At 38.0% G+C, this 24,088-nt stretch overlaps 1 protein-coding gene across 2 annotated transcripts in view; it reads right to left on the reverse strand.

Annotated features, from left to right (window-relative positions):
* The window catches only part of Dip2 (disco-interacting protein 2), a 101,910-nt gene extending 78,509 nt beyond the window's left edge, over window positions 1–23,401 (reverse strand). The window contains exon 1 of one of the 2 annotated variants that reach the window (XM_076825075.1): window positions 23,207–23,401. In XM_076825075.1, the coding sequence (XP_076681190.1) occupies window positions 23,207–23,291 (85 nt within the window). In that variant the 5' untranslated portion in view covers window positions 23,292–23,401. The remainder of the gene's footprint in view (window positions 1–23,206) is intronic. The other variant, XM_076825067.1, reaches the window with a different exon arrangement.
* Between the last annotated feature and the right edge of the window lie 687 nt (window positions 23,402–24,088).

Below are 24,088 nucleotides of genomic sequence, written 5' to 3' on the forward strand. Positions count from 1 at the left end.
CGGAAAAATAAGCCTCGTGGGGGAATGATACACCTCGAGGAATTCGACGTCTTTCAACGCGGCTCGTGCCAAGTGGTGAAACTTTTATTTTATTCGCAAGGAAAAGCTGTTTCTCCATTAAGCGGCGAAATCAGAATTGGATAAAAAGAGCTGGAATTGAGGAGAATATTATGCAATTGCTATTTTTATATAGGACAGATGTTCCAATTACTGCCACTGTCGTTATTACTGAGATTTTATTTATTTTACGTAATAAAAACGTAACGTGGTATAAAGAATAGTGTACAATAATAAGAACAGTCCCGATTTAAAAGTACTTTTTTTAACATTATTCTTTGTACTTCACGTTTTTATTAAGTAAAATAAATAAAGTGATAATAATAGGGACAATAATTGAGACATTACCGTAATTGAATATCGCATGTTAGTTTTCTCAATAATTTTTAGAGTCCTACCAAAAAGCTGAAGTTTGTAGAAACTCTGCAGTAGTGCAGAGAAGTGAGTGTGATAAAGGAGAAAGTATGAGTAGGATATATTATAACTGAGCCAAGTCATGCAGAGATCTACCAACCCTCAAATTGACAAGAAATTAGTTAATCACAGACGGACCTCATAAGTTTGTGATCTTTATTTTGCAAAAAATTACCAACCCATAGAAGAACTCTTACATTATACAAGTATTAAAACTACCTACCAAGCCATAGTTCCGTTTCGGGTTTAAAAAGCAAAAGCTACGGAAAATTTAGAATAATATTAATTATACTACTTACTATAATATAACCCATTAAAAAACATTGTAAAAGAATAACAAGAGATATAACGTACTTAATAGAAATAAAACTACTTTTCTTTAACAACTAAAATCTTCAAAGTAAAAGATCATTGAGAGTTGGTAGCTTTCTGCATGATATAGGTAGTCCAATTAAACTAATAGTAGATAGCGTTAATGCTGAAATTCTCTCTAAACTTTGAGTCGATAAGGGCATCTGTAACAAACAATAATAAAATTTGTGAGGAGCCCTTGGTAGCTAGGCACCAATAGTAATGCCTCGATACTAGTTCATAGATACTTTGAATGGGATTAACGGCTTTTAGAAATCGATGTCACCTTAGATAGTAGGTACATATGTAGGTACTAATAATAGTAAGTATTTAAATAGGTATTTAATACTAACAATACTAAATATTTAAATAGGTATTTAATATTGATAATACTAAGTATTAAAATACGTATTTAATACTAATAATAGTAAGTATTTAAATAGGTATTTAATACTAATAATAGTAAGTATTTAAATAGGTATTTAATATTAATAATACTAAGTATATAAATAGGTATTTAATATTAATAATAGTAAGTATTTAAATAGGTATTTAATACTAATAATACTAAATATTTAAATAGGTATTTAATATTAATAATACTAAGTATATAAATAGGTATTTAATATTAATAATAGTAAGTATTTAAATAGGTATTTAATACTAATAATACTAAATATTTAAATAGGTATTTAATATTGATAATACTAAGTATTAAAATACGTATTTAATACTAATAATATGTATTTAATACTTCTACTTATTTAAGTAATATTAAATTCTGAATTACCTATTATAGTTCACACTAGTATAAACCTTGGTGAATATATTTTTAGTTAGTACCTACCATTTAGCAAAGAAATGCTCAAAGAAAATTGGAAAACTATCAAAAAAATTGGTGTTCTACTTCAAAATTTCGAAAGACCGATTACCATTTTTCAGCCAGTTAATTCCATTCCGTTATAAATATAATTTCCTCGCCCAATGCAAATTTTTAGTTGAATTCAGACCTCAAACAACATTTTTCCTAATCTACAATAAATCAATTCTAAGTTCACTGTGGCCCCTGATTTTTGTGCCCTTGGTAGCTAGGCATAAATAGTAATGCCTCGATACTAGTTCACCTGCCAAACCTCCAAACTAGTTCATCTCTATCCCCCACAGGATTCATCCAGTAGATCTCTCGACATACTTCCACAATTTTATAAAACTGTAGCATCTAAGTATCACAAAACCGAGTACCAAGTTCTTTCAAAATTAAAATAGAAAAAAAGCAAGAATTTTTACTGTGAAATTTAGTTTTGAATCACAACCCAAAATTTTCCCACGTTACATACAATGGTAGCAATAAAAAATGATTAAATCCTATAACAGCTGAATAGACACCGATGTATAAAAGAGGTCGGTAGTTAGAAGCTAAGACAATAGGATTCACTTACACTCATCGCCCCATACAAAAAACGCCCGCGCAGGTCGTAACCTTCCTTTGTTAGCGGGTTAATCGCCTCCAAAGGAAATGCGACGCCCTCGAAATAGTTTTCTAGTGGCGCATGAAAGCGTGTTCGAGATATTAGGCTCACCTTCGCTTTCTTCGGAGGAGCTGCGGCTTTTCAAACACTCACGCGCGGCCCTTCTCGCGACGGGGTCGGCGACCTCTCGCTCAAGGTCAATGAAGGCCAAGCAAAGTTCAAAGACTTCGAACACAAAGCACGATCTTAATAAAATAAAAATTATGCAGCATGCATAATTACAGAAAATGGATGCCGGTTTTTTCGAGTTTTTACATACTGAGCTCGCAAGCAGAGGCTCTTTTCGAGCCCATGAGTATAAACAAACCGTGGAATATTTTTATAAAAAATGACCAGTCACTTTTATAAAAAATAATTTAAAACAATATTATGAGTAGGTACTATTACTATAAATATTATTACTAAAATAATAAATACTATTACTATCATAAAAGTATTACATTATTTTTTCAGTTTTACACATGAGGCATTGAGAACATAATTTTATCATGCTTAAATATTTTATATAATTACTACAGCCTATTACCGCTACTAACTCAATTTCACAACAAATATGGGTTAGCCCGGTTTTGTTCTGAATGCCTCATATCACGTTTTTAAAAAGATGAAAAATTAAAAAAATTAAAAATAGTTTAAAAAAATTTTCAGTCGGCCAGAATTCGAGCTCAGGACCACCGTATCACGAACAGGATGCTTAAATGTTCAAAGCCACTTTTTATAAAAATGGCTAAATAGTCAGGTGCAGCTAATATTCTTCAATTTGTTTATTATACCCGCGGGCCTCGACAATTTGACTCACGGCTCCTCGGGATCGCGACTTCTCTTTGTTAGGGTACGTTTATGTTGGGGCTGCGATAATAGCGAAGAAAAGGAAATATTTCTTTCTCGACGCTTTTATCGTTGCTCATCTATATAGTCATCTCGCTCTTATCGTCGCTCTGATCGTTTATCGCAGCTCCAACATAAACGCACCCTTAGTCATTTTTATCCCAGAAGAAAGAACAGCGAACCCAATGATCCAGCAAAACCGAAGCACTCAAAATTACTCAGAAAGGATTGTTTACAGTTATAAACCCACAATCGGATTAGATTGCTGGGAACATCCACGACGTTCGCGCAAATGAGAAGACCCTGTCACGATTACCCCGAACGATATGTCTCATCGTTCGAGGTAATCACTCGAGGGCCGCGCCAGGCATCGATGAACTCACCGACGCTCACCGAATTGCACCTCTGAAAGAAAAATTTTTCAGAATCGCGAATAAAAACTATGGGAAACATTAAGGTTTCTGATAAGCTCCTAACATTTACGGTTTTGGCAAAATTTGTGCACCGATCACATGAAAACAATAGCAAATATTAAAACACGTGGTTTACCAGAATATAATACAGTAACTAGTAAGGATGTTAATAAAATGTGAATTGTAATTGGCCAGTAGACCCACTTTTCGAAAACATGGGTCTATATATACGAGCCTAGCACGGGCTTCCGAGGGTTAATATCACTTATATTAATACAACTTAAAACCCGTAAATTTGCGGTTAAATTCAGCCGAATTTCATTGAAATATCTAGACCAGAACCAAAGTTATAGATTTTTGATCGCCGTCGGGTGGTTTTGTCCCACTGTGCGACGTAACATTTTCCGACTAACAAGGGAAGATCCCGAACCCGAAGCTTCAAAAAAATCTGAAACTTTGTGAATATGTAGGGGATTTCCTCCTGATTAAAACGCAATTTTTGTTTGCCGCCCAAAATTCACTCTAAGCGGGTGGAATTAACCCCTGAAATTTCGGCTATTTTCCGATTTTATTTTATAACTCGCGAACTGTAAGAGATAGAAAAAAAGTTTCAAGGCAAAAGTTACTTCTTTTAATCAGATCTATCATTTGGTGAAAAAAATTATTTTATATTCCATGCGTTATAACACAAAATCGGAAAATAACCGGATTTTCAAGGGTCAACTATACCCCCTTAGAGTGAATTTAGGCAGCAAACAAAAATTCCGTTGCAATCAGGAGGAAATTCCCTACATATTCACAAAATTTCAGAATTGTTTTAAATCTCCAGATTCGGGATGTTCCCTTGTAAGCATTCAGCCCGGACGATTTAAATTTACGAAATCAAAGCCGCGGAGGTCGTCAGCCTCGTTCTCAAAAGAGCTGACACATGTCTGCAGGCTATCCGCGTTGAAATGAGAGCGCGCAGAGCTAAATAGGACACCCGAAACTGGTCGGCCACTGGTCCCACCGAAAGGATGAATCACCGTTCGGTGAATAATCTTTACTATCCAGCGCGAGCCGCGCAAGTTTCCTTTTCCCGCTCCTCCAGCCAATTACCGCGGGACACCAGATCGATCCTTGGCAATTCGCGCTTCGACCGGCAAAAAAACGCTCGAGCGCGATTGCCGCGATACGGGGAGAATTATTTATAAGACCCGAAGAAGTAACCGCGACGCGTAATTGCTAGTTACCTGCGGGAGAATCGGGATGAGAGGAGGGACTGCATTCGCCCGTTTCGGTGTTTCCTGAATCATCGGTATTCGTGCTTCCCGACCCGCTCGCTCGAGGCTCCGACTCGCGGAGCGTTGGGCAACCGCGGGCGCAACGATCCGTGCGCGATCGTGGAAATCGCGCGGATAAAGGTCCACCTTACCTTTAACGACGCGGTAATTACGAAATTGTGGGTTAAGATCGTTTTCTATTCTTTTTCCCCCGAGTGGAGCAGGCCACCGAGTCACCTCGAAGCATTCAGCCTTGTGCTCGGCGCGCGTGCAAAGGAAAATCTGCTCTATCGCGATGGCTTGCGCCGATTTCTGCTAACTGCGAGAGCTCATATTTCTTTGCGAACTGGAAACTTTCTCTGGGCGGATCTGAACCGTGTTTTGGTGTGGAGTTTGCCGGAGTTCTATAAGTCGTTTTTAGCTCTGAATTTGTTTTAAAAATTCTGCTAGAATTCTCTAAATCGTTCTACCTTTAAATTTATTTAGAAGGGTCTTGTGGACTTTGTTAGAGATTCGTAAATTTTTCTACTACCGAATTCGTTTAAGGGATCACCTACCATCAGCAGGTAGAAAAAGAATCGAATCTTTGGGAATTTATTTTAAAAAGTACATGCATATTTTTATGCATTGGCTTTTGTATTCAGGTGAAGGGCACTTTAACAGGTTATTATATTATGTTTTGGTGTAAAAGTATTTAGTTAGTGCAAAATTACAACTGATTTCACGGAAGCTGTTTTTAGAAACATGCTTTGCGGTGACCAATATTAGTCGGAACTGGGTTGCCTGAAATAAAAATAACGAAGAAGATTTAGTTAGTACAATAGTTTATCTAGTCTTTTATCGTTCTGTTTTATAAAATGTTAATCTGGGACAAAGTGGCAGATGTTTAAAGTGAAACGATCGATTTTCGTAGAGAAAACACTCATTTTTCATCCATAAAATAAAAAGTGTGCATTGGAAAAATCAAATGCTTCGATTAAAGACTAGATTTGAATCTCTAGAAGAAACCTACAAAGTTTCAGAAAGATTGGTGAAGCGGTTTTGGAGAAATCGTGGTCACCGGTCTAAAAACAGCTTCTCGGATATCAGTTGTAATTTTGTAATAACTAATTAATTTTATACCAAAACATAATATAATAACCTGTCAAAGTGTTCCTCATTTAAATACAAAAACCACTGCATAAAAATATGCATGTACTTTCTGAAATAAATTCCCAAAGAATCGATTCTTTTTCTACCTCCTGACGGTAGGTAACCCTTTAAATGCACTCGTAGATTTTGCTAGAGTTCCCCAAATATTTCTATCGTCAAATTTATTTTAAAGCCCTTGTAGAGTTGATAGAGTTCCCCACATTCATTTAAAAGACCCTGCAGATTTTGCTAGAGTTCCCCAAATATTTCTATCGTCAAATTTATTTTAAGGCCCTTGTAGAGTTGATAGAGTTCCCCACATTCATTTAAAAGACCCTGCAGATTTTGCTAGAGTGCCCCAAATATTTCTATCTTCAAATTTATTTTAAAGCCCTTGTAGAGTTGATAGAGTTCCCCACATTCATTTAAAAGACCCTGCAGATTTTGCTAGAGTTCCCCAAATATTTCTATCGTCAAATTTATTTTAAAGCCCTTGTAGAGTTGATAGAGTTCCCCACATTTATTTAAAAGACCCTGCAGATTTTGCTAGAGTTCCCCAAATATTTAAATCTCCAAACTCCTTTAAATACCTACCATTCTAGATTTTGCTAGAGTTCTCCAAATTCCTTTAAATACCTACCCTTGTAGATTTTGCTAGAGTTCCTCCAATCTTTCAATCTCCAAATTCCTTTAAAGCCCAACCCTTGTAGATATTGCTAGAGTTCCCCAAATCTTCCTACCCTCAAATTACTTTAACGCTTCGTAACACTCTGGGTGTGAGCCACCCATAAGCTGATCCTGACGCTCTGTACCTTCTATATGCAAAATGAATACTTTTCCTCCAAAACTGACGTACAAACTATTTTTTCTCTCAAAACCTTATATCCGAACAACAACTCTGTAGATTTTTAGCTTCTAATATTGAAATTTGTAAAAGTTACAACTATTTAAAGATTTTCTTCGTTTTTTCTCGACATGTGGTAATCTAGATTTTTTTTTACAAAAACCGTGATTAAATTTCAATAAAAAAACTATTGGAATATATTCTAGAGACCTTAAAACAGATCCATGATTTTTATTATGATGATTGGATTCTGTAGATGATAGTGGCAGTTGTTCAAACATTGCTCTGGGTGTGAGCCACCCAGGTATGTCAAAGTTGATCGAAACAGATGTGTCAACGAAGGGTTAAAAACCCTTGGACATTTTGCTACAGTTCCCCAAATTTATTTAAAAGCCCTTCTACATTTTGTTAGAGTTCCCCTTTCTTTTAAAAACCGTTGTACATTTCGCTAGAGTTCCCAAAATTTATTTAAAAGCCCTTCTACATTTTGTTAGAGTTCCCCTTTCTTTTAAAAACCCTTGGACATTTTGCTACAGTTCCCCAAATTTATTCAAAAGCCCTTGTACATTTTGTTAGAGTTCCCCTTTCTTTTAAAAACCCTTGGACATTTTGCTACAGTTCCCAAAATTTATTTAAAAGCCCTTGTACATTTTATTAGAGTTCCCCTTTCTTTTAAAAGCCGTTGTACATTTCGCTAGAGTTCCCCAAAATTTCTTTAAAAGCCCTTGTACATTTTAATAGACTTTCCCAAATCTCTCTACCACAAAACATCTTTAAAAGCCCTCGTAAATTATCCTAGAGTTCCCAAACTCTTTCTACCCCCAAATTCCCTGAAAACGCGTTGCAGAATTTCCCACAGGAGTTCTAACTGTCAGTCCAGTGCTCTTTTGGCTCACTTGCAATCTAGTTCTGAACCAATTCTGCCCCAGTTTAAGTCAGTCCTAAGTTAACACCATTTAGCAATCTCTGCGCGCAAGCAAACGAAAGTGGTTTTAAGTGGTCTTTGAGAATACCCATCTATCACAGGAACTGTTTCCAATCGCGAGCAATATACACACCCAACTTCGAGCGGCTTCTCCAGTGTACAGAATTTTCCTCCGCTCACAAGAACGGTGAACAGTTGGTGGTTTGTGCGAGAATAGCGGGTGCCCGCGCACAGGGCAGCTTTGCTCTAGAATTCGGCGTTTAGAGAAGCCAGCCCCGCTGGTTTGCTTACGGATCTTTGGCAAATAGAGCCCTATTCCCTAGCGATAATACTTCTCCTATTTGTGGAACGATTACCCGTGGAAGCAGTAGCGTGCAACCATGTCCCCGTTAACTTGACCACGTTCAGTATCTCCGTTATGGTTGGAGATAACGACAAATGCACGAGGAAGAAGCTATTTGCTCCGATAGGGCACGCATGGTGGCTGCAGGGCTTTCCCGAGGTCATTGACATTTTTTTATGGAACAGCGTGCGCCGAGTGACATTTACTGCCCATGAACAGGTATATAGGTGGGTCTCGCTTAGTCACCGGCAAAATTTATATTTAATAAAATTCCGAATAACGAATAATAGTTAGTAAAATTATTCGTCGTTCGTTGGGCAAACCGAGTGAACTTTATTCGACATATTTATTTAAATGCTTTTTTCTACCGTTTTTTTTTGTAATAAAAAATCCTATTTTGCGTTGGAAGAAGTGTTTTACTTAATTCTCCTCAAAATAATTAGTGCTACTTTCGCCCCCACCTTATGCTACTTTCGTCCTACCCCTGCAGGACAGAAGTAGCAATGACAGTCACTGCGGAAAACTGCCATAACTCTTCGACTACTTGTCACGCAAGGCTGAATCTGGGCTCAAATTATAGACCAAGAAACATACTATCTTAAGTCATAATTGTCATTTTTGTATCTATGAAAGGTAATTGTAGGCTAGGCCAAATGTAAAAAATGTTACTCTTGCCCCCGCTCTCCCCTACCAGGCGGCGTTTTAATGCGAATCAAAATTTTGTTAGCGCTTTAAGTCCCAGTGTTGCAAAGGTGCAACACTGATTTTACAAATGCGTAGAATTCTGTCGCATGGTTATATTTAACTTTTGTTAGCAACCATCCGTAGCTTCCCTGATAGTAAAGTAGATTTCAATGTTTTTAGTTAAGAAAATCAAACGTTCACTGTGAAAATGTAGTGTGGATTATTGATTCAGGCTGTCAGCTTCTGTTTTCTTATACTTCTCAAATAAATCAGTGGAAAATAAAGTTTGCTTCTTCTTTCAAATTAAAAACTAAGAATAAAAAAGGAATAAAACAATCGATATTTTCCATTTCGAAATAACAAGATACAGCATATATCAGTCTCACGATTTTTAAATAACGATTCGAAGGGAAGAAGGTGCAATCAGTATTGGTAAAATACTTGAAAAAATAATAAACACGTTCGTGCGATTTTAATTTAATAAAATTCGTATGAACAGGTATATTTAAAGAAACAAATACCTATTCCAGAATCATTCTGATGAAAAAGCAGGAAAAGTGAGAACACGGTGTCCGAAGTGATTGCCGTAGAGAATCTGCTAGCATTTTCCAACAGTTTTTCAAGCAACGGCGGTAAACACCTAACGAATGGGCGCGTTTTCTAGATATTACGAACATCGTTGGAAACTTGACTTTTTACGCGCCCATGCAGGCCAATTCATCGAGAAAGTCGTATACGATGAGTCAAGAGAAAACAGATGTTCAAGTGACCGTAAAAAGCGACAACGTTGATGATAAGCTAGACCAGGTGCACTGAAACTAGTCAAATAACTTGTAGTGAAACTATAGCTTCTCACGACTGATTAGACAAGAAACTATCAGAATCAGATGTAGAGGAACAACAATTTCATTAAATTCTTTCTCCCTTCTTCGCTTTACTTCACCGACGAATCGAAAAGTCACGCGGCAGAGAACTCGCCAATGATGTACAGTAACGAAAATATTAATAATATAAAATATATAATATTAAATCTTCAACAGACATATTAATATTTTATATTATTTAATATTTAAAATATTAACATTTAATATTTAAAATATTAACATTTAATATTTAAAATATTAACATTTAATATTTAAAATATTAACATTTAATATTTAAAATATTAACATTTAAAATTTAAAGTATTTAAAATATTAACATTTAATATTTAAAATATTAACGTTTAATATTTAAAATATTTAAAATATTAACGTTTAATATTTAAAATATTTAAAATATTAACGTTTAATATTTAAAATATTTAAAATATTAACGTTTAATATTTAAAATATTTAAAATATTAACATTTAATATTTAAAATATTAACATTTAATATTTAAAATATTTAAAATATTAACATTTAATATTTAAAATATTAATATCTAATATTTAAAATATTAATATCTAAAAATGTAATATTTAACATTCTAATGCTTAAAATTTTAATACCTTAATTTTTTAGCATCTTGATATTTTAATATTTATTTAATATGTACGGGTTAAAGTCCCAATAGTGTACAATAGAAAAACAAGGAAAAAGACAGCAACACTTAAAATCAGTAAGACAGTTTAATCACCATAAACTTTCGCGCAGGAATAGTTTGATCCTGTAATAAAAATCCAGATAATCGCTAAAAGCGTTCACAATGTTGCAAACGCGATTTACCGGGTGAGAAGACCCAGAATTCGATCTGCATAGAGATGGGTAAATATATCGCACCACCCTCAGGGATTTCGCAGGGAGACAAAAATATATTAACTCTAAGACTAGAGGAGCTTTCTCAACTTGAAAACGAAGAGAGAGTCAAAGCGTGACCTCCTATTATCAACTGACTTCAAGTAGATATTACTGTCTTAAAAATATTTGATCACTGCGGTATACTCAGATTGATCTCCTTACAATATCTTAATTATTCATGCATAAAATAAGCGCGTCCTCGTCTCTTCTGCCAAGTCATTTACTATGGTTATAAAATATATAACCAAGAACTCTGAGGCATTAGCATACGGTACCCGCCATTACCGTTCTCCGTTTACGGTGAACTCCGTCCGCGCATTCCGACTTTCATCGAATCAACGGAATTGCCCGGCACCGCGAAAGCTGGCTCTGATCGAGCCATTAAGGGGTGATTTAAACGAAACCGACGTGCACCGGGCACGGTAACGCGTGCTCGTTGTCGGGTCTCCGCGCCGCGTCATCTTCGAAATACTGTATCCTCCGGACAGGTGCGCAAACGAGCGGTCTGAAAGTTCCGCTAGCCGTTACACACCGGGAGGAGAATCGGACGATTCGAGCCGATCTACGAGCGTGCAGGAGGAACCGCTAAACCGGTTTAAATGCAGGCGCGTAGGTACATCGCGCTGCTGGCTGCGCGAGGGAAACAATTAGCCGGGAATTATAAAGAAGCGTGAACCGCGATATGCATATCCCGTGGATCAGTGGAAGCGGGCAGATAACAGGTGCCACGCGTCGGCGCGCGACCGCCCGGCTTAATGACTCATGCACGAATCGTATCGTTGAATAAACGAGGCAACATCGTCGGGTTACATCACCGCTGATTATATTAACGCCGTCGATTACCGGGTCGATTAATTCCTCTCGTTGGATCGATGCCAGGGGAGGTGGGTATGATGCGTGGGGAACCGAAAAACTGAAGGGGAAGGTTTCAAGGGTGCAAGAAGCAAGCGTTGGCGGTTGTAGTCAGATAGTCATTAGGGGATGAAAAGAGGTAAGGTTTATTGCCAACTGGCTGATCTGTTGCCCGGTTTCACTAGGGAGTTATTTATGACAAAAATAAATGAAAATAGTAATTATTATTTATTTTATTATTTGATAGTAATTACTGTTATTATTTTATAGGCTAAAGAAATTAAGGTGTAAAGAGGTAAAGAAGTAAAGAGATCAAGAAATAAGGAAATATTGAAATGTGAAAAAAAGAAAATATAGAAATATAGAAATACGGAAATATAGAAATAAGGATATAAGGAAATATAGAAATATAGAAATAATGAAATATAGAAATATAGAAATAAGGGAATATAGAAATAAGGAAATATAGAAATAAGGAAATATAGAAATATAGAAATATAGAAATAGGGAAATATAGAAATAAGGAAATATAGAAATAAGGAAATATAGAAATAAGGAAATATAGAAATAAGGATATATAGAAATAAGGGAATATAGAAATAAGGAAATATAGAAATATAGAAATAAGGAAATATAGAAATATAGAAATAAGGAAATAAGGAAATATAGAAATAGGGAAATATAGAAATAAGGAAATATAAAAATAAGGATATATAGAAATAAGGATATATAGAAATAAGGAAATAAGGAAATAGAGAAATATAGAAATATAGAAATATAGAAATACGGAAATATAGAAATAATGAAATATAGAAATATAGAAATAAGGGAATATAGAAATAAGGAAATATAGAAATAAGGAAATATAGAAATATAGAAATATAGAAATATAGAAATAGGGAAATATAGAAATAAGGAAATATAAAAATAAGGAAATATAGAAATATAGAAATATAGAAATAAGGAAATATAGAAATAAGGAAAAATAGAAATAAATAAATAAATAAATAAATAACAGTAATTGTTATTAAATAAGTAAATAAATAAATAATTATTACTTATTTAATAAGTATATTTCTATATTTTCTTTTTTCCACATTTCGATATTTCCTTATTTCTTGATTTCTTTACTTCTTTACCTCTTTACCTCATTACACCTTCATTTCTTTATCCTATAATCTAATCTAGGACATACATAATGTATATTCAAAACTTCATTGAAATCCGTTCAGCCGTTTAGACGTGAAAAAACAAGCAAACAAGCAGACGTTTCACTTTTATATATCACTAGGGACGGGCCGCGTTTATTTAGCAGTTAAACTCTTCCTAGAAGAAGTTCTCTGTGGCTGGTGTCTGAATGTCAGGAATCTACGGTACTGGAAATATAACGACTCTGCGAAGGGTCATTCACAGTGAAAATTGCCTTGGAAATCAATTATTGATTGTATACCAGCTGTAGAAAGGCAGGCGACTCCCGACACCCAGTGGTCAGTCGTCAAACACTGCATTCCTCTGCTCGAGGTACGCTAGTCTCTATTCAAAGGTGAATAATGAAGAAGCTACCAACTTGAGAGCTCTACCCGCATCTAGCTCGCCGCGGCGAAACTTTACACCTACTCTCCCAAGCGCGACCGAGTCGTCGCGACGACCGTTCAAGTCCCACGGCGGGCACGTGAATCCAGAAAGAGGATACTTAGTATTTAAACGACGGCGATCCAGCAGACGCGCGAAACGGGAACACGATTCGGCCGATGAATGGAGTCGCGTGAACGCGCCACGAATCGAGCGTGTAATTGCTCGTACGTGACGAGTAATTCGACCGACTCTTAGCCTCGAATTGCTTTTGCCGATTTCTCGCTGTGCTAATTCAGCCTCTACTCTATTTCGAGACACTTCGAAGTTGAAACCTTTTCAATCTTTACCACTCATTTGTTTTATTATACAAAAGTACACGTGCGCGTTGACGTATGTCCATTGTCAAAGAAAAAAAGGTAACAATTTTTAAGATTTGAGGCTGATGTCATGTCTAAGGCATTCCTCGCGTTTTATGCGCTTTTATTCGCAATCAGACGGTCCTGGGTCTTTTCGGACCCAAGCGTGGCGTTATCGAGTGTAATAACGAAATGACTCTGTATTTTGTTTCTCTTCTTTTATATAGATTAATTATTACAGACTTCCTCGTACTTGGTTAGGTGCTTCGTTGTGACTAAAGGGTATCCCCGTTAATAAATAAATATATTAATAAGTAATAGTAGAGACAACTTCATAAATCGAAAAATACTTCTCTACTGCTGTGAGAAAAGGAAACGTTCTTTAAAATGCGTAGTCCAGGGGAGGCAAACCTTTTCATCTGGGCGTGCCAAAAATTTATAAATAATATTTATCGAATTGCCGACGTGCCGGGAAAATTTTAATAGGGGACAAATTAGTAGGAAATTAATCGTTGCAGGGTTTTATTAAAATTTTTATTAAAATTAACCAGTTGGTCATTAACTAAATAAAAAAATATTTAAATAACGGATCATATAAAAGTTACTTCAACTTTAGATTACTTGACGAATACAGTTATTTCTTTTATTCGACGAATACAGTTAATTCTTTTATTCGACGAATAAAATTAACCCGGGGCAATTTTATTCGACACATGGTGAATATTTTTTTACCCATCTCGGGAATTATCTGATATCCCGGGGTTTTTGAGGACGCTGATTACAAATATGAAGTCAAAATTGCTAAAAACAAAATATCTCCTTAGTATAGGAGATATTTGTTTGTCAATATTAATGATTAAATTAAAATATCTCCTAAACTAATAGTTTTCCGACACAAGTTAATACTTTGTCATAGAAAATGATGAACTGAATAATCCAGTAATGTATTAAAAAATATAATTTTTTTAAATTTTAAAAAATTAACAAAATATTAAATTTAACAAAACATCGGTGACCTTCATACATATGCCCTTTATGCGTCCACATATAAAAAACTAATTACATTAAATTATAGCCTCCTAGAAACTATTCAACTTTTATCTAAAACATTTTTCGATATTATGAAAAACCAAGTGAAGATACTCCAAATACTTACTGGTAAAAGTTATAGAAAAAATGCTCCCTACACCAAAGCCGCAGGTTTACGCGGCTGAAACCTCTTTGATTATGTACTTAAAGGTATAATGCACCACTAGTATTAAATCTTACCTTGACGCTAGCTGTCGCGAAAAAGTTATGTCTAATTAAACTTCGATTCTATTGTTAAAAATACCTACTTGTCCCACTTATGTCCTACTGAATTCAACGAGGGTGTCACTGACTTAATTCATGTAATATATATATTCAGTATGAACATAATCAAATTACAAAATTGCGTTTTTCCTTTTAATTTGCAGATAGTTGAAATTCTGCTTGAAAGATAGTGCGTTTGTAACTCAAAATTGCAGGTGTTCTACTCCCCAACTTTCATATTATAATTTCCTTCCAAATTAATGGTATTTACAGAAAATTCTTGTTGGTTCTGTTGCTTCAACTATCCTACTACGGAATTGCATTGAAAAAATTCTGTGCACTTAACATTCAAAAACTGACTTTCTCCCTCTATTCCAACCACTGTGCGGTGTTCCCCATCGATACAGGTCCAAACTGATCCAGCCCCCGGCTTCCATCTGACCCCTCGAACCGCCCGAAGGGTTAAAGCGTTTATAAATAACTAGAATTTGGTCGATAATCACGTTCCAAATTTAAAAATCCGTATCCAGGTCACGAGCCTCCCCCGATAAACACCAAGCGTCATCTCGAGCCGATGGACTTCGTCCACACCTTCTCTTCGGGCCTTCCGTCACGCCCGACGCTGTCCAGGATCCGTGCGAAGACGGCCGTGTGCACTCCGTCTCAATTGAAATACGCGCGAGCGGGTAATCTGCGCAATTACCTCACATGCAAATAAAGCTTGGCGAAGATGAACGGTGACCCGTCCAGCTGACGTCAGGCGACCGCGCGAAGATACCGCGCAGAAACGACATTAGACCCGCCCCCGTCCCCGTGGCCAGATAAAATCTTGTGCAAGAAAAACGCGATTAGGGTGGATGTACCAGTAAATGAACACGTACCAGTGAATGAACATTTTTTATTAAAATGAGTAAAATAAGTTATTAAAAGAAGCAACTAATTAATCAGAGACTTCTTGTAATTTCTTGCTTCAGATCCAAACAATTTTTGCAGCACGTGGAGTCAATCTCGCTGCAAACATAATTTTATAATAGTGTTCATTCATTAGCCTTAAGTGTTCATTTATTGGTGCGTTTACCCTACCTGATCCAGGCTGCCTCCCGTCGAACAAAACCTATCGATCCTTCCACTCGACTATTTTTAGCTATCAGCCCTGAATCTTTCGCAGCCTCGAGTCAACCGCCGTTCCAAATTTATTCCACCCGGTTTATCGCTCGCAGATTAGGAGACCGCCGCTGGGCTAATCGACTTTCCAACTCGACGACTTTGTTTACGCCACGCGCTACTCTCAATCCACAATGCGGCCGACTGTTTGCCGAAATTTCTAGTTCCTATACCAGCGTTTACTAATCGAGGCTGCGCGGTATGAAGTACAGGGTTGTCAACTTTGACATACCTGGGTGGCTGCTCACACCCAGAGCAATTTTTCAACGACTTCCATTCTCATCTGTCGAACCCAATCGTTGTGAAGAAAATCATGAGTCAATTGCATAGCTTTGTGTTAGCAATATTGAAGCACCACCTTGTAAAAGGGGCTGCAAGGTTGAGCTTACGTAGATGCGGCCAGCGTGACGCCTACAGCGACGATGGGCCCGACCAGTGCGACGCCATAAACATCATAAATTGGCATCGGGGTCCTTAGGAGTTTTCCCAAAAGGACAAGAGGGGACTTTCCACGGGACGGAAAGTCAGTCGATTACAGACCGGGACTCGAGAAAGACCTTCTCGACTCTACCGACTTTTAACTAGAGACCACGGTATGGTACGTGTAGTAAAAAGACACGTGTACACGTGTATTACATATATCCGTACCTCGATCCGTGTAGCTTTTAGTACACGGGTACCCGTGCACTATTTCAACGTGCACTGTATCAACGTATTTGTGTATTTTGATCAGAATTGGGCATTAACTACGGGAGAATGGGCAATGACGGTCACTTAAGCAATAAGTGTAATAAAACCGAGTGATGTTTCTCAATTTTAAGGATTATCGTTGCGTCTAAAAAGAAGCTCGCTTATTACCAGTAATGCCTTAATTTTTTGTATCAAAATAGGTAATCGATTAAATGAATCTTGTTAATTTTATAATTGTGTTATTAGTTACGATCTGAAAATTTGTAAAACCGTACTTTCCGCATATTATTCTAGTAAATATATTTAAATACATTAATTCTTTTATGAATTTCGCAATCCCCCAGAGTTCTGGGATATCTATAGATATTAAAAATCAGACGAATCAAAATACGGGTACGTTAATATACGTGTATTTATAAATACACGAGTATCTAAATTCACGTGTATTTAAATACACGTGAAATAGTACACGGGTACCCGTGTACTAAAAGATACACGGATTCAGGGACAGATACGTTTAATACACGTGAAATAGGGATCTCTACTTTTAACAACGGAATAAATAAAACTATAACGAATAATTTAGAAAGCGAGTTAATACCCTCAGCTTTAGGATCTTCTTACATTTGGTTTTCGAGCGGGGCGGAAGGCGACCAGGCATGGGATCGTAAATGTCGAACCGAAGGTTGCGTGGCCTCGGTGTTTGGACTTTCCCAGGCGACGAAACCTCCCCTCTTTCGCGGCTCGGGGTGTTTTTCCTGGTTTGCGCACGGTGGGCGTTTCTTTCGGAATCGGAAGGAAAGCGACCGTTTGCCAGATATTCGGTTGCTTTTGTCTCTTCTAATAAACATTGCTTTGTTGAGTTCACTTACAAGGGGTGGATACCGTGAGGTAGACACCGATTTTGATGAGCGATTTTGGCACGCTGGATCTATGTCGAAAATAAGTAAATGGGTGTCCGAGCGTTTCTGCCAATGGGCCTTAATAATAGAGATATTTAAATGGAAATTATGAAAAATTTCGTAGTGGCCGTGGGATTTTAGTGGGTAAAAATCCCATACTACCCTGGCGTCCGCGGGAGATTCCCTTCCGGAGACGTCGGGGTGCATTTTGAAGATGTCTCCACGTTAAAAAAAAATTTATAAATTTTTTTAACTTGGGGAAATCTTCAAAAGGCACCCCCACTCCATCAGAGGGGAATCCCCCGTGGGCGCCAGGGTAGTGTGGGATTTTTACCCATTACAACCCCACGGCCACTATGAAATTTTTAATAATTTCCATGTAAATATCTTTATTATTAAGGCCCATTGGTAGAAACGCTCGGACAACTATTTACTTATTTTCGACATAGAACCAGCGTGCCAAAATCGCTCATCAAAATCGGTGTCTACCTCATGATGTCCTCCCCCTGTTAGACGTACATTTCATTATCACCCTCGCGTCTCCCACCTCACAAGGTCTCTAAAATGTATTTCACTAGTTTTGTTCATTGAAACTTTATCACAGCTTTTGTAAAAAAAAGTCTAGATTACCATATGTCGAGAAAAGACGAAGAAAGCTTCTAAAAACTTTTACAAATTTCAATATTAGAAGCTAAAAATCTGCAGAGTTGTTTTTCAGATATAATATTTTGAGAAAAAAATATTTGTAAGTCGTCTTTGAAAAAAAAAAGCTATTTCAGTCAAAGTCAGCTTATGGGTGGCTTACACCCAGAGTGTCAACGAACGGTTGAAAGTGTAAAAATTTACAGAAATCTTCGCAAAGACGTATACTTCTGGAAGAAAATTGCCTGAGGTGGGAAACAGTGCCTGTGACAGCGAAGGGGTAATTGAATTATTGTGTTAATGCTACAGATTTGTTGACGACAAAAATGTCCATATGAAAAACACTGTAAGTGGCAAAATTAAAAAAAAAAGAATATCGGAAAATGTTCTTCGTGCGAATGGTAATACTACATATAATTTAAAATTTCATTTTTTACCCTTACAAGGACTCCATAAATATGAAATAAAATTGACCTCTTAGGTCCGCGGAAAATAATACATGAAAATTGAGAAATCACGTGTACGTGACTGCGGTCGTGAAATTGTTAAGGTGCGTTTTCACGTGGCAGTAAAAATCATGACTTTCGTTGTCGTGGCATTGTATGACAGCGTGGATCAAACGTTACGACATGGTTACGATATCGTGAGATCTAAGTAGTTTTCTCGACGACAAAAATCATCACCGTAAACGTCACGATTTACTGTCACGAACAAACGGACCTTTAAGGGGTTGTACCTAGTCAGGCGGCCGAAAAGAGGCGAATGTTTGTGAATTTTTTTTGAAGAAGCGGAAGGGTATATTTTTACAAAACTTTTTGCGCTTAAAAGAGCAACATTTAAAGAATATTTGGTAATTTTTTCGTAGAAAAATATTTACGCTTATAATAAAGTAACAACCGACATCCAGATTATCTAAAATAAAAAAAAACAAAAGAGATTTCGTTAGTATATTAATATACCCTCAGGTTGACGGAGAGAATTTTCCGAAATATTAATTTAAAACAAAATGGCGGCTATTTAAAGTTGAAATCCTGATTTGTTTCGTATGATTTTTGCAATTTTAAATAGACGCCATTTTGTTTTAAATTAATATTTCGGAAAATTCTTTCCGCCAACGTGAGGATACATTAATATACTAACCAATTTTTTTGTTTTTTTGTTTTTAGATAATCTGGTTCCGAATGGCAATGCTCACTGCAAAACCAAATTTTTAAAACAGCTTATTGGATATCGGTGGTTACTTTATTATAAACGTAAATATTTTTCCACGAAAAAATTACCAAATGTTCTTTAAATGTTGCTCTTTTAAACGCAAAAAGTTTGGTAAAATTATACGCTTCCGCTTCTTCAAAAAAAAATCACAAACATTCGCCTCTTTTCGCCTGACTAGGTATAACCCCTTAAGGGGTTACGCCACCCTGAGCCGCTCGAAACAGCACTAAATTAGACGAATTTTTTTTACTGATACTATGAGGTTGAAAATTATTTATTTTCTTCTTATGGGTAGAGCATGTATTAGTGCATATATTGTATAAATACTGTACAAAAATATTAAAAAATGACCGAGTTATTTGTTCTCCCGCGAAGCTCGTCCGCCGTTACACGCGTGACTAACCTAACAAATTATAACGAACATGTTCGTCTGAAATCAAAAACCCGACGATTTTCGTGTTCCTTAATAAAATACCTACGATGTAGCATAGGGATTTGAGAAAAAAAAATTCATTGCACAAATGAGAGCAAAGTGAAAGAAATTATACATTTTTCACATGAAAAAACGAATTTAAACCATTAATTATATACGAATGGGGTATAGGTTGGAAAAACTGATATGCTACATCGTAGATAATACCATTAGGAATATACGTGCCAAGTTTGAACTCAATCGGACAAACAGTTTTGGAGATATTTGATAGGTGATCTTTGAAAATGTAGTTTCGAGAAAAACGCAAAAGAAGAAAAGCAGAATGGTAGCTACCTGCTGCGGAATATCGACATCCGCGCCTCGTTTAAAGTCTACAACTCGGCTGTTTTGGGGAATTTTCGCGTCTACCATGGCTTAAATTATTCTTAAAACTTTACGTAATAAGAAAGCGCAAAGAAAAAAAAATCGTTTTTTCAAAACGTTCAGGGTGGCGTAACCCCTTAATACCGCGCAGAGGGTGCAAGTGCCTCGGCGTGTTTCCACGCCGACGCCACTCGGTGCGCCAAGCTCGAAACGAAGGAGGGGTCTTCGAAGCGGAGCTGGTTGAACGTAACGATTCTAAATGCGAACGCTAACAGACGATCATAGAACGAAGCAGAGAAGCAGAAACTTCACACCTGTAACGATGAGACCTGCCGCCACGAGACAGCCATGCGAAACCTCGCTGAAACGACACTCGGTGGTTCGACGCTCGAGAGAGAGAGATATTTTAAGGAGTCGTTTCGTTTCGAAATATGTCCCAGCGATCCGGCACGAACACGCCGGCTATAATCTACTAAACCACGCTCTGCTCCACCGTAATTCGTCCGCGCAGCAACGGCCGCGCGTATATTAGAACGCGCCTCATAACCGATGCGACTTCTCCCGAGCAGCGTGTAATTAACACGTGGGTCAACCGTGACCCGGGGTATTCATTGCAATGCAACATTCATCGAGCGGGCGAACGTGTGTTCCTGACTCGATGCTGAAGTCGAACAGCGCTGAAGGTGACTGGTGTTGCAAGGAATTTTATTATGTAACTGACACTGCAGATTAGTTTCTTAATCCCTTTTTAGAGGCACGCTGAAAAATCTGAAATCCTATGGTGACGCCGAGCGTGTTAAGTGTTACAACCAGAAATGGTAAATATAGCTATAACGGTGGTCGAAAGAAAGTTTAAACTGTGAATGGTAATAAAAATAAAATTCTGTATTTCATAGACTGGGGGTTGCGAGGATAGATGATTCGAAAATAATTTTTATAGACTTAACGCCCTCCGATTACTATTGTTCAGACGATCGTCCGCCTAACTGTCACTTGATCAGGTGCGTATAGCCTTAAGTACTCTTTCCGATTATATTTATTTATTATATTTTTATATTTTTTGTATCGTTTTGTATTCTAAAGGGTTTACCCGCTGATAATAATAATAATAATATTAATAATAATAATAATAATAATGATATTAATAATAATAATAATAATAATAATATTAATAATAATAATAATAATAATAATAATAATAATAATAAGATTTTAAATTTTCTGGTTTCTGTTAATGTTGTTCAAGTCTGACGATGGTGAGTCGAGTATTTTCTTTGTTTCAAATGGAAGTAGGAAAGGACATTGTAATTTACGAGGAAGAGAGAGGCACTGCAACTGCAAATCTCAAGGCAGGATTAATTAATTACAGCATTGTTGATGTCGAGGTCTAAAAGACCCCAGATACCTGTTGAGGATGAAAAAATCCAGTCAAAGAACCGGAGCCTCGTCCACAATACACTTTAACCAACTACCATTAAGAAGACTCGAGCGTTGTCGCTGAAGAACTGGCTCAGAAACTCGACTCGACTCATTTTTCTATCTACTGTCGTTCAAAACCCAGTTGCATACTTCCAGGAAAACGTGACTGAAAAATCGTACGCGTCGTGGCCGTCCCTACTGTGGTCTCCGAGTCTTTTTTAACCCCAGTATGTTCTCATTCCTTCTAGGGTCTTTTTTGACCCAACGTTGTTCACGGTTCTTAAGAAATTGTTCGTCCCTCGACATTACGTTAAACGTATAGAATGAACTGAAGACCGTGGCAGAGTTAACGCAGCTATCAAGGTGACCAATCCTACACAAAAGAACACGTAGCCCGTACATAAAATTCCAAGTATTAAATGCAACACTTTTGTTTCCACTTCCAACGTCAATTCGTTGCTAAGGGACAAGGGTCTATTGGTCCGCCGTCATTTGTTAGGAAAATACAATGGCGACCTTCCTATTGAAAGCATCAAGGTTCCAATATGTACACTTTTACTTTCAGAAGCCTATTATCAGTTAAGTACAGGCTTGGAATTCTCTCGAAAACTATCCGCATTGTAATTAATTCCAGCTGAACGAAGCTTGTCTATTCCATTGATCGGCAAGCACGTATCGAGGCTAGTCCCACCATTAACACGAGCGTCGAAAACAGCTCGCCCTTCCATGTCCCAGCTACGCAAGATCTCGCGATGGACCTCGGGAACTAAACGGGAATTATATACGTGGCGACAGAGCCTCGAGATACGCGTCGCTTTTTCTACGCCTCGTCCAACTGTACCGAGTATTCGGGGATGTCACCGAGAAACCGGTCGATAGCTTGTTACGAAAGAAGGAAACGCGAATACAAATAGAAGGCTGCAGGATACGCCGTGGACGAGAGAGATCTCCTCTTTATGCTTTCCTATCTCGTCGCGCCTATTTTACAACACCCGAGCACTCTTCCGATCCGCGATAGAGCGGTTGGATCGAAGACGTCAAAGGATCACCTGGCACGTTTCGAGGCATCGAGAGCTGCTCGATTTCAGAAGCGTTACGCTTCTTCGCTACGAGAACAGTCGAGCCTCATTGGCGAAGTATCGAGCGTTTAAAATTCCGAAGTTTAAACAGTCTCGCGTCGCGAGAGGGGCACGCAGAGACACGTCGAATCCTGTTCTATCAGGAAAACCGAGTCCAATAAACTGGGCACCGGTTTGGAACGGTGCGCGAACAGGTTTTCGCGACGATTCGTTTCTGGCATCGGGGCGACACGAGGCTCGCCAGCCACGGATCCATAGATTCCCCAAATACTTACGCACGCCGCGAACGGGCAGAAATGTGGAGACGCGGCGGAATAAAGGATAAAACCGGAGGAACGACGGTCGCAGAGAGCGAGGCGCGGTCGATAGGGGCACTCGAGTGTCCGTCACGATCGGGGCAGACTCGTTTGGAGGAATTCCAAATGTTGCTCGTCCAATTAACGTTTGACAGGGAACGGGGATGGGCCACGCTCGCTCGCGAGCGTATATTCTCGGTGGCAGTGCGCGGCGGCCAGGAGGGAGCGAAACGGGCAACAGCCGAGGGTATTATCGATTTTATCAACGGGGGCTAGGGGATTCTTTCTTGCGGTGCGTGCAGTGACGGGGTGAGTCAGAAAGGGTTCAGCTAAGCGGCGCATCGGTGAAAAAAGCTCTGGCCCACTCACCTTCGGATAACTCGAGGTCCAGCTCAGCGAGCTTCTCCCGCACGTCCTCCGGGAGCTTGCCGATGTCGATGTTGAACTCGGCCATCGCTAGGCCATCCGCGCTGCGCCGAGATCACCAATTCTCCAGCCGTACATTCCACGACCCGTCACCACCGCTCGGCCATCTTGCCTTACACTGATCCGACCCACCGTCGACAGCTGGCGACACCGTTCCGCCGCTGGGGCGCAAGCGTGCGCGTCGCACGTCAGTCGATCGACGATCAAATAATGCATCGGGCGCGAGCGCGAGCGCGACCCGCTGTCATTCCAATGAATCTGAATGAATCTCTGAATCAAGATTTATGGGGATAAAGATCCGTCGAGCTTCGGAGCAAAGTGGACGTTATTTATAAATGGCTGGTCAGCTTCTTCACGCGCCATGGGACACTGCCAACCCGAAAATTCTGATTTTAATGAAACTTTGAGTGAACGTAGAGTACTTATGTTGGAGTATCTAAGGAGCAATACTTTTTTCAGTGGAAATTCGCGATGTAAGGGATAAATTTTAAGATTGAATAACGTATTGCTCATTTGGTACAATAATGTCACGTGTGTTATAACTCAGAATGGGGGTTGTTTTAAAATTATAATCAGGGCCGTACCTGGCGGGGGTGCAGAAGGTGCCCCCGCACCTGGGCGGCCAGACTTAAGTAATAATAACCGAAACTCTTTTGCACGATAGCTGTTTAAAATTATGTATATATAGATATAAAACTGCATATCAAATTCTTAATTAAAAAATATTACATAAATAAGGGCGGCAATATTGTTTTTGCACCTGGGCGGCCAAAACCCAGGAACGGCACTGATTGTAATGCCACGATATTATAATACTTTGGTCCC

This window comes from Andrena cerasifolii, chromosome 1 (genome assembly GCF_050908995.1).
Source record: "Andrena cerasifolii isolate SP2316 chromosome 1, iyAndCera1_principal, whole genome shotgun sequence".
Classification (NCBI taxonomy): Eukaryota; Metazoa; Arthropoda; class Insecta; order Hymenoptera; family Andrenidae; genus Andrena; species Andrena cerasifolii.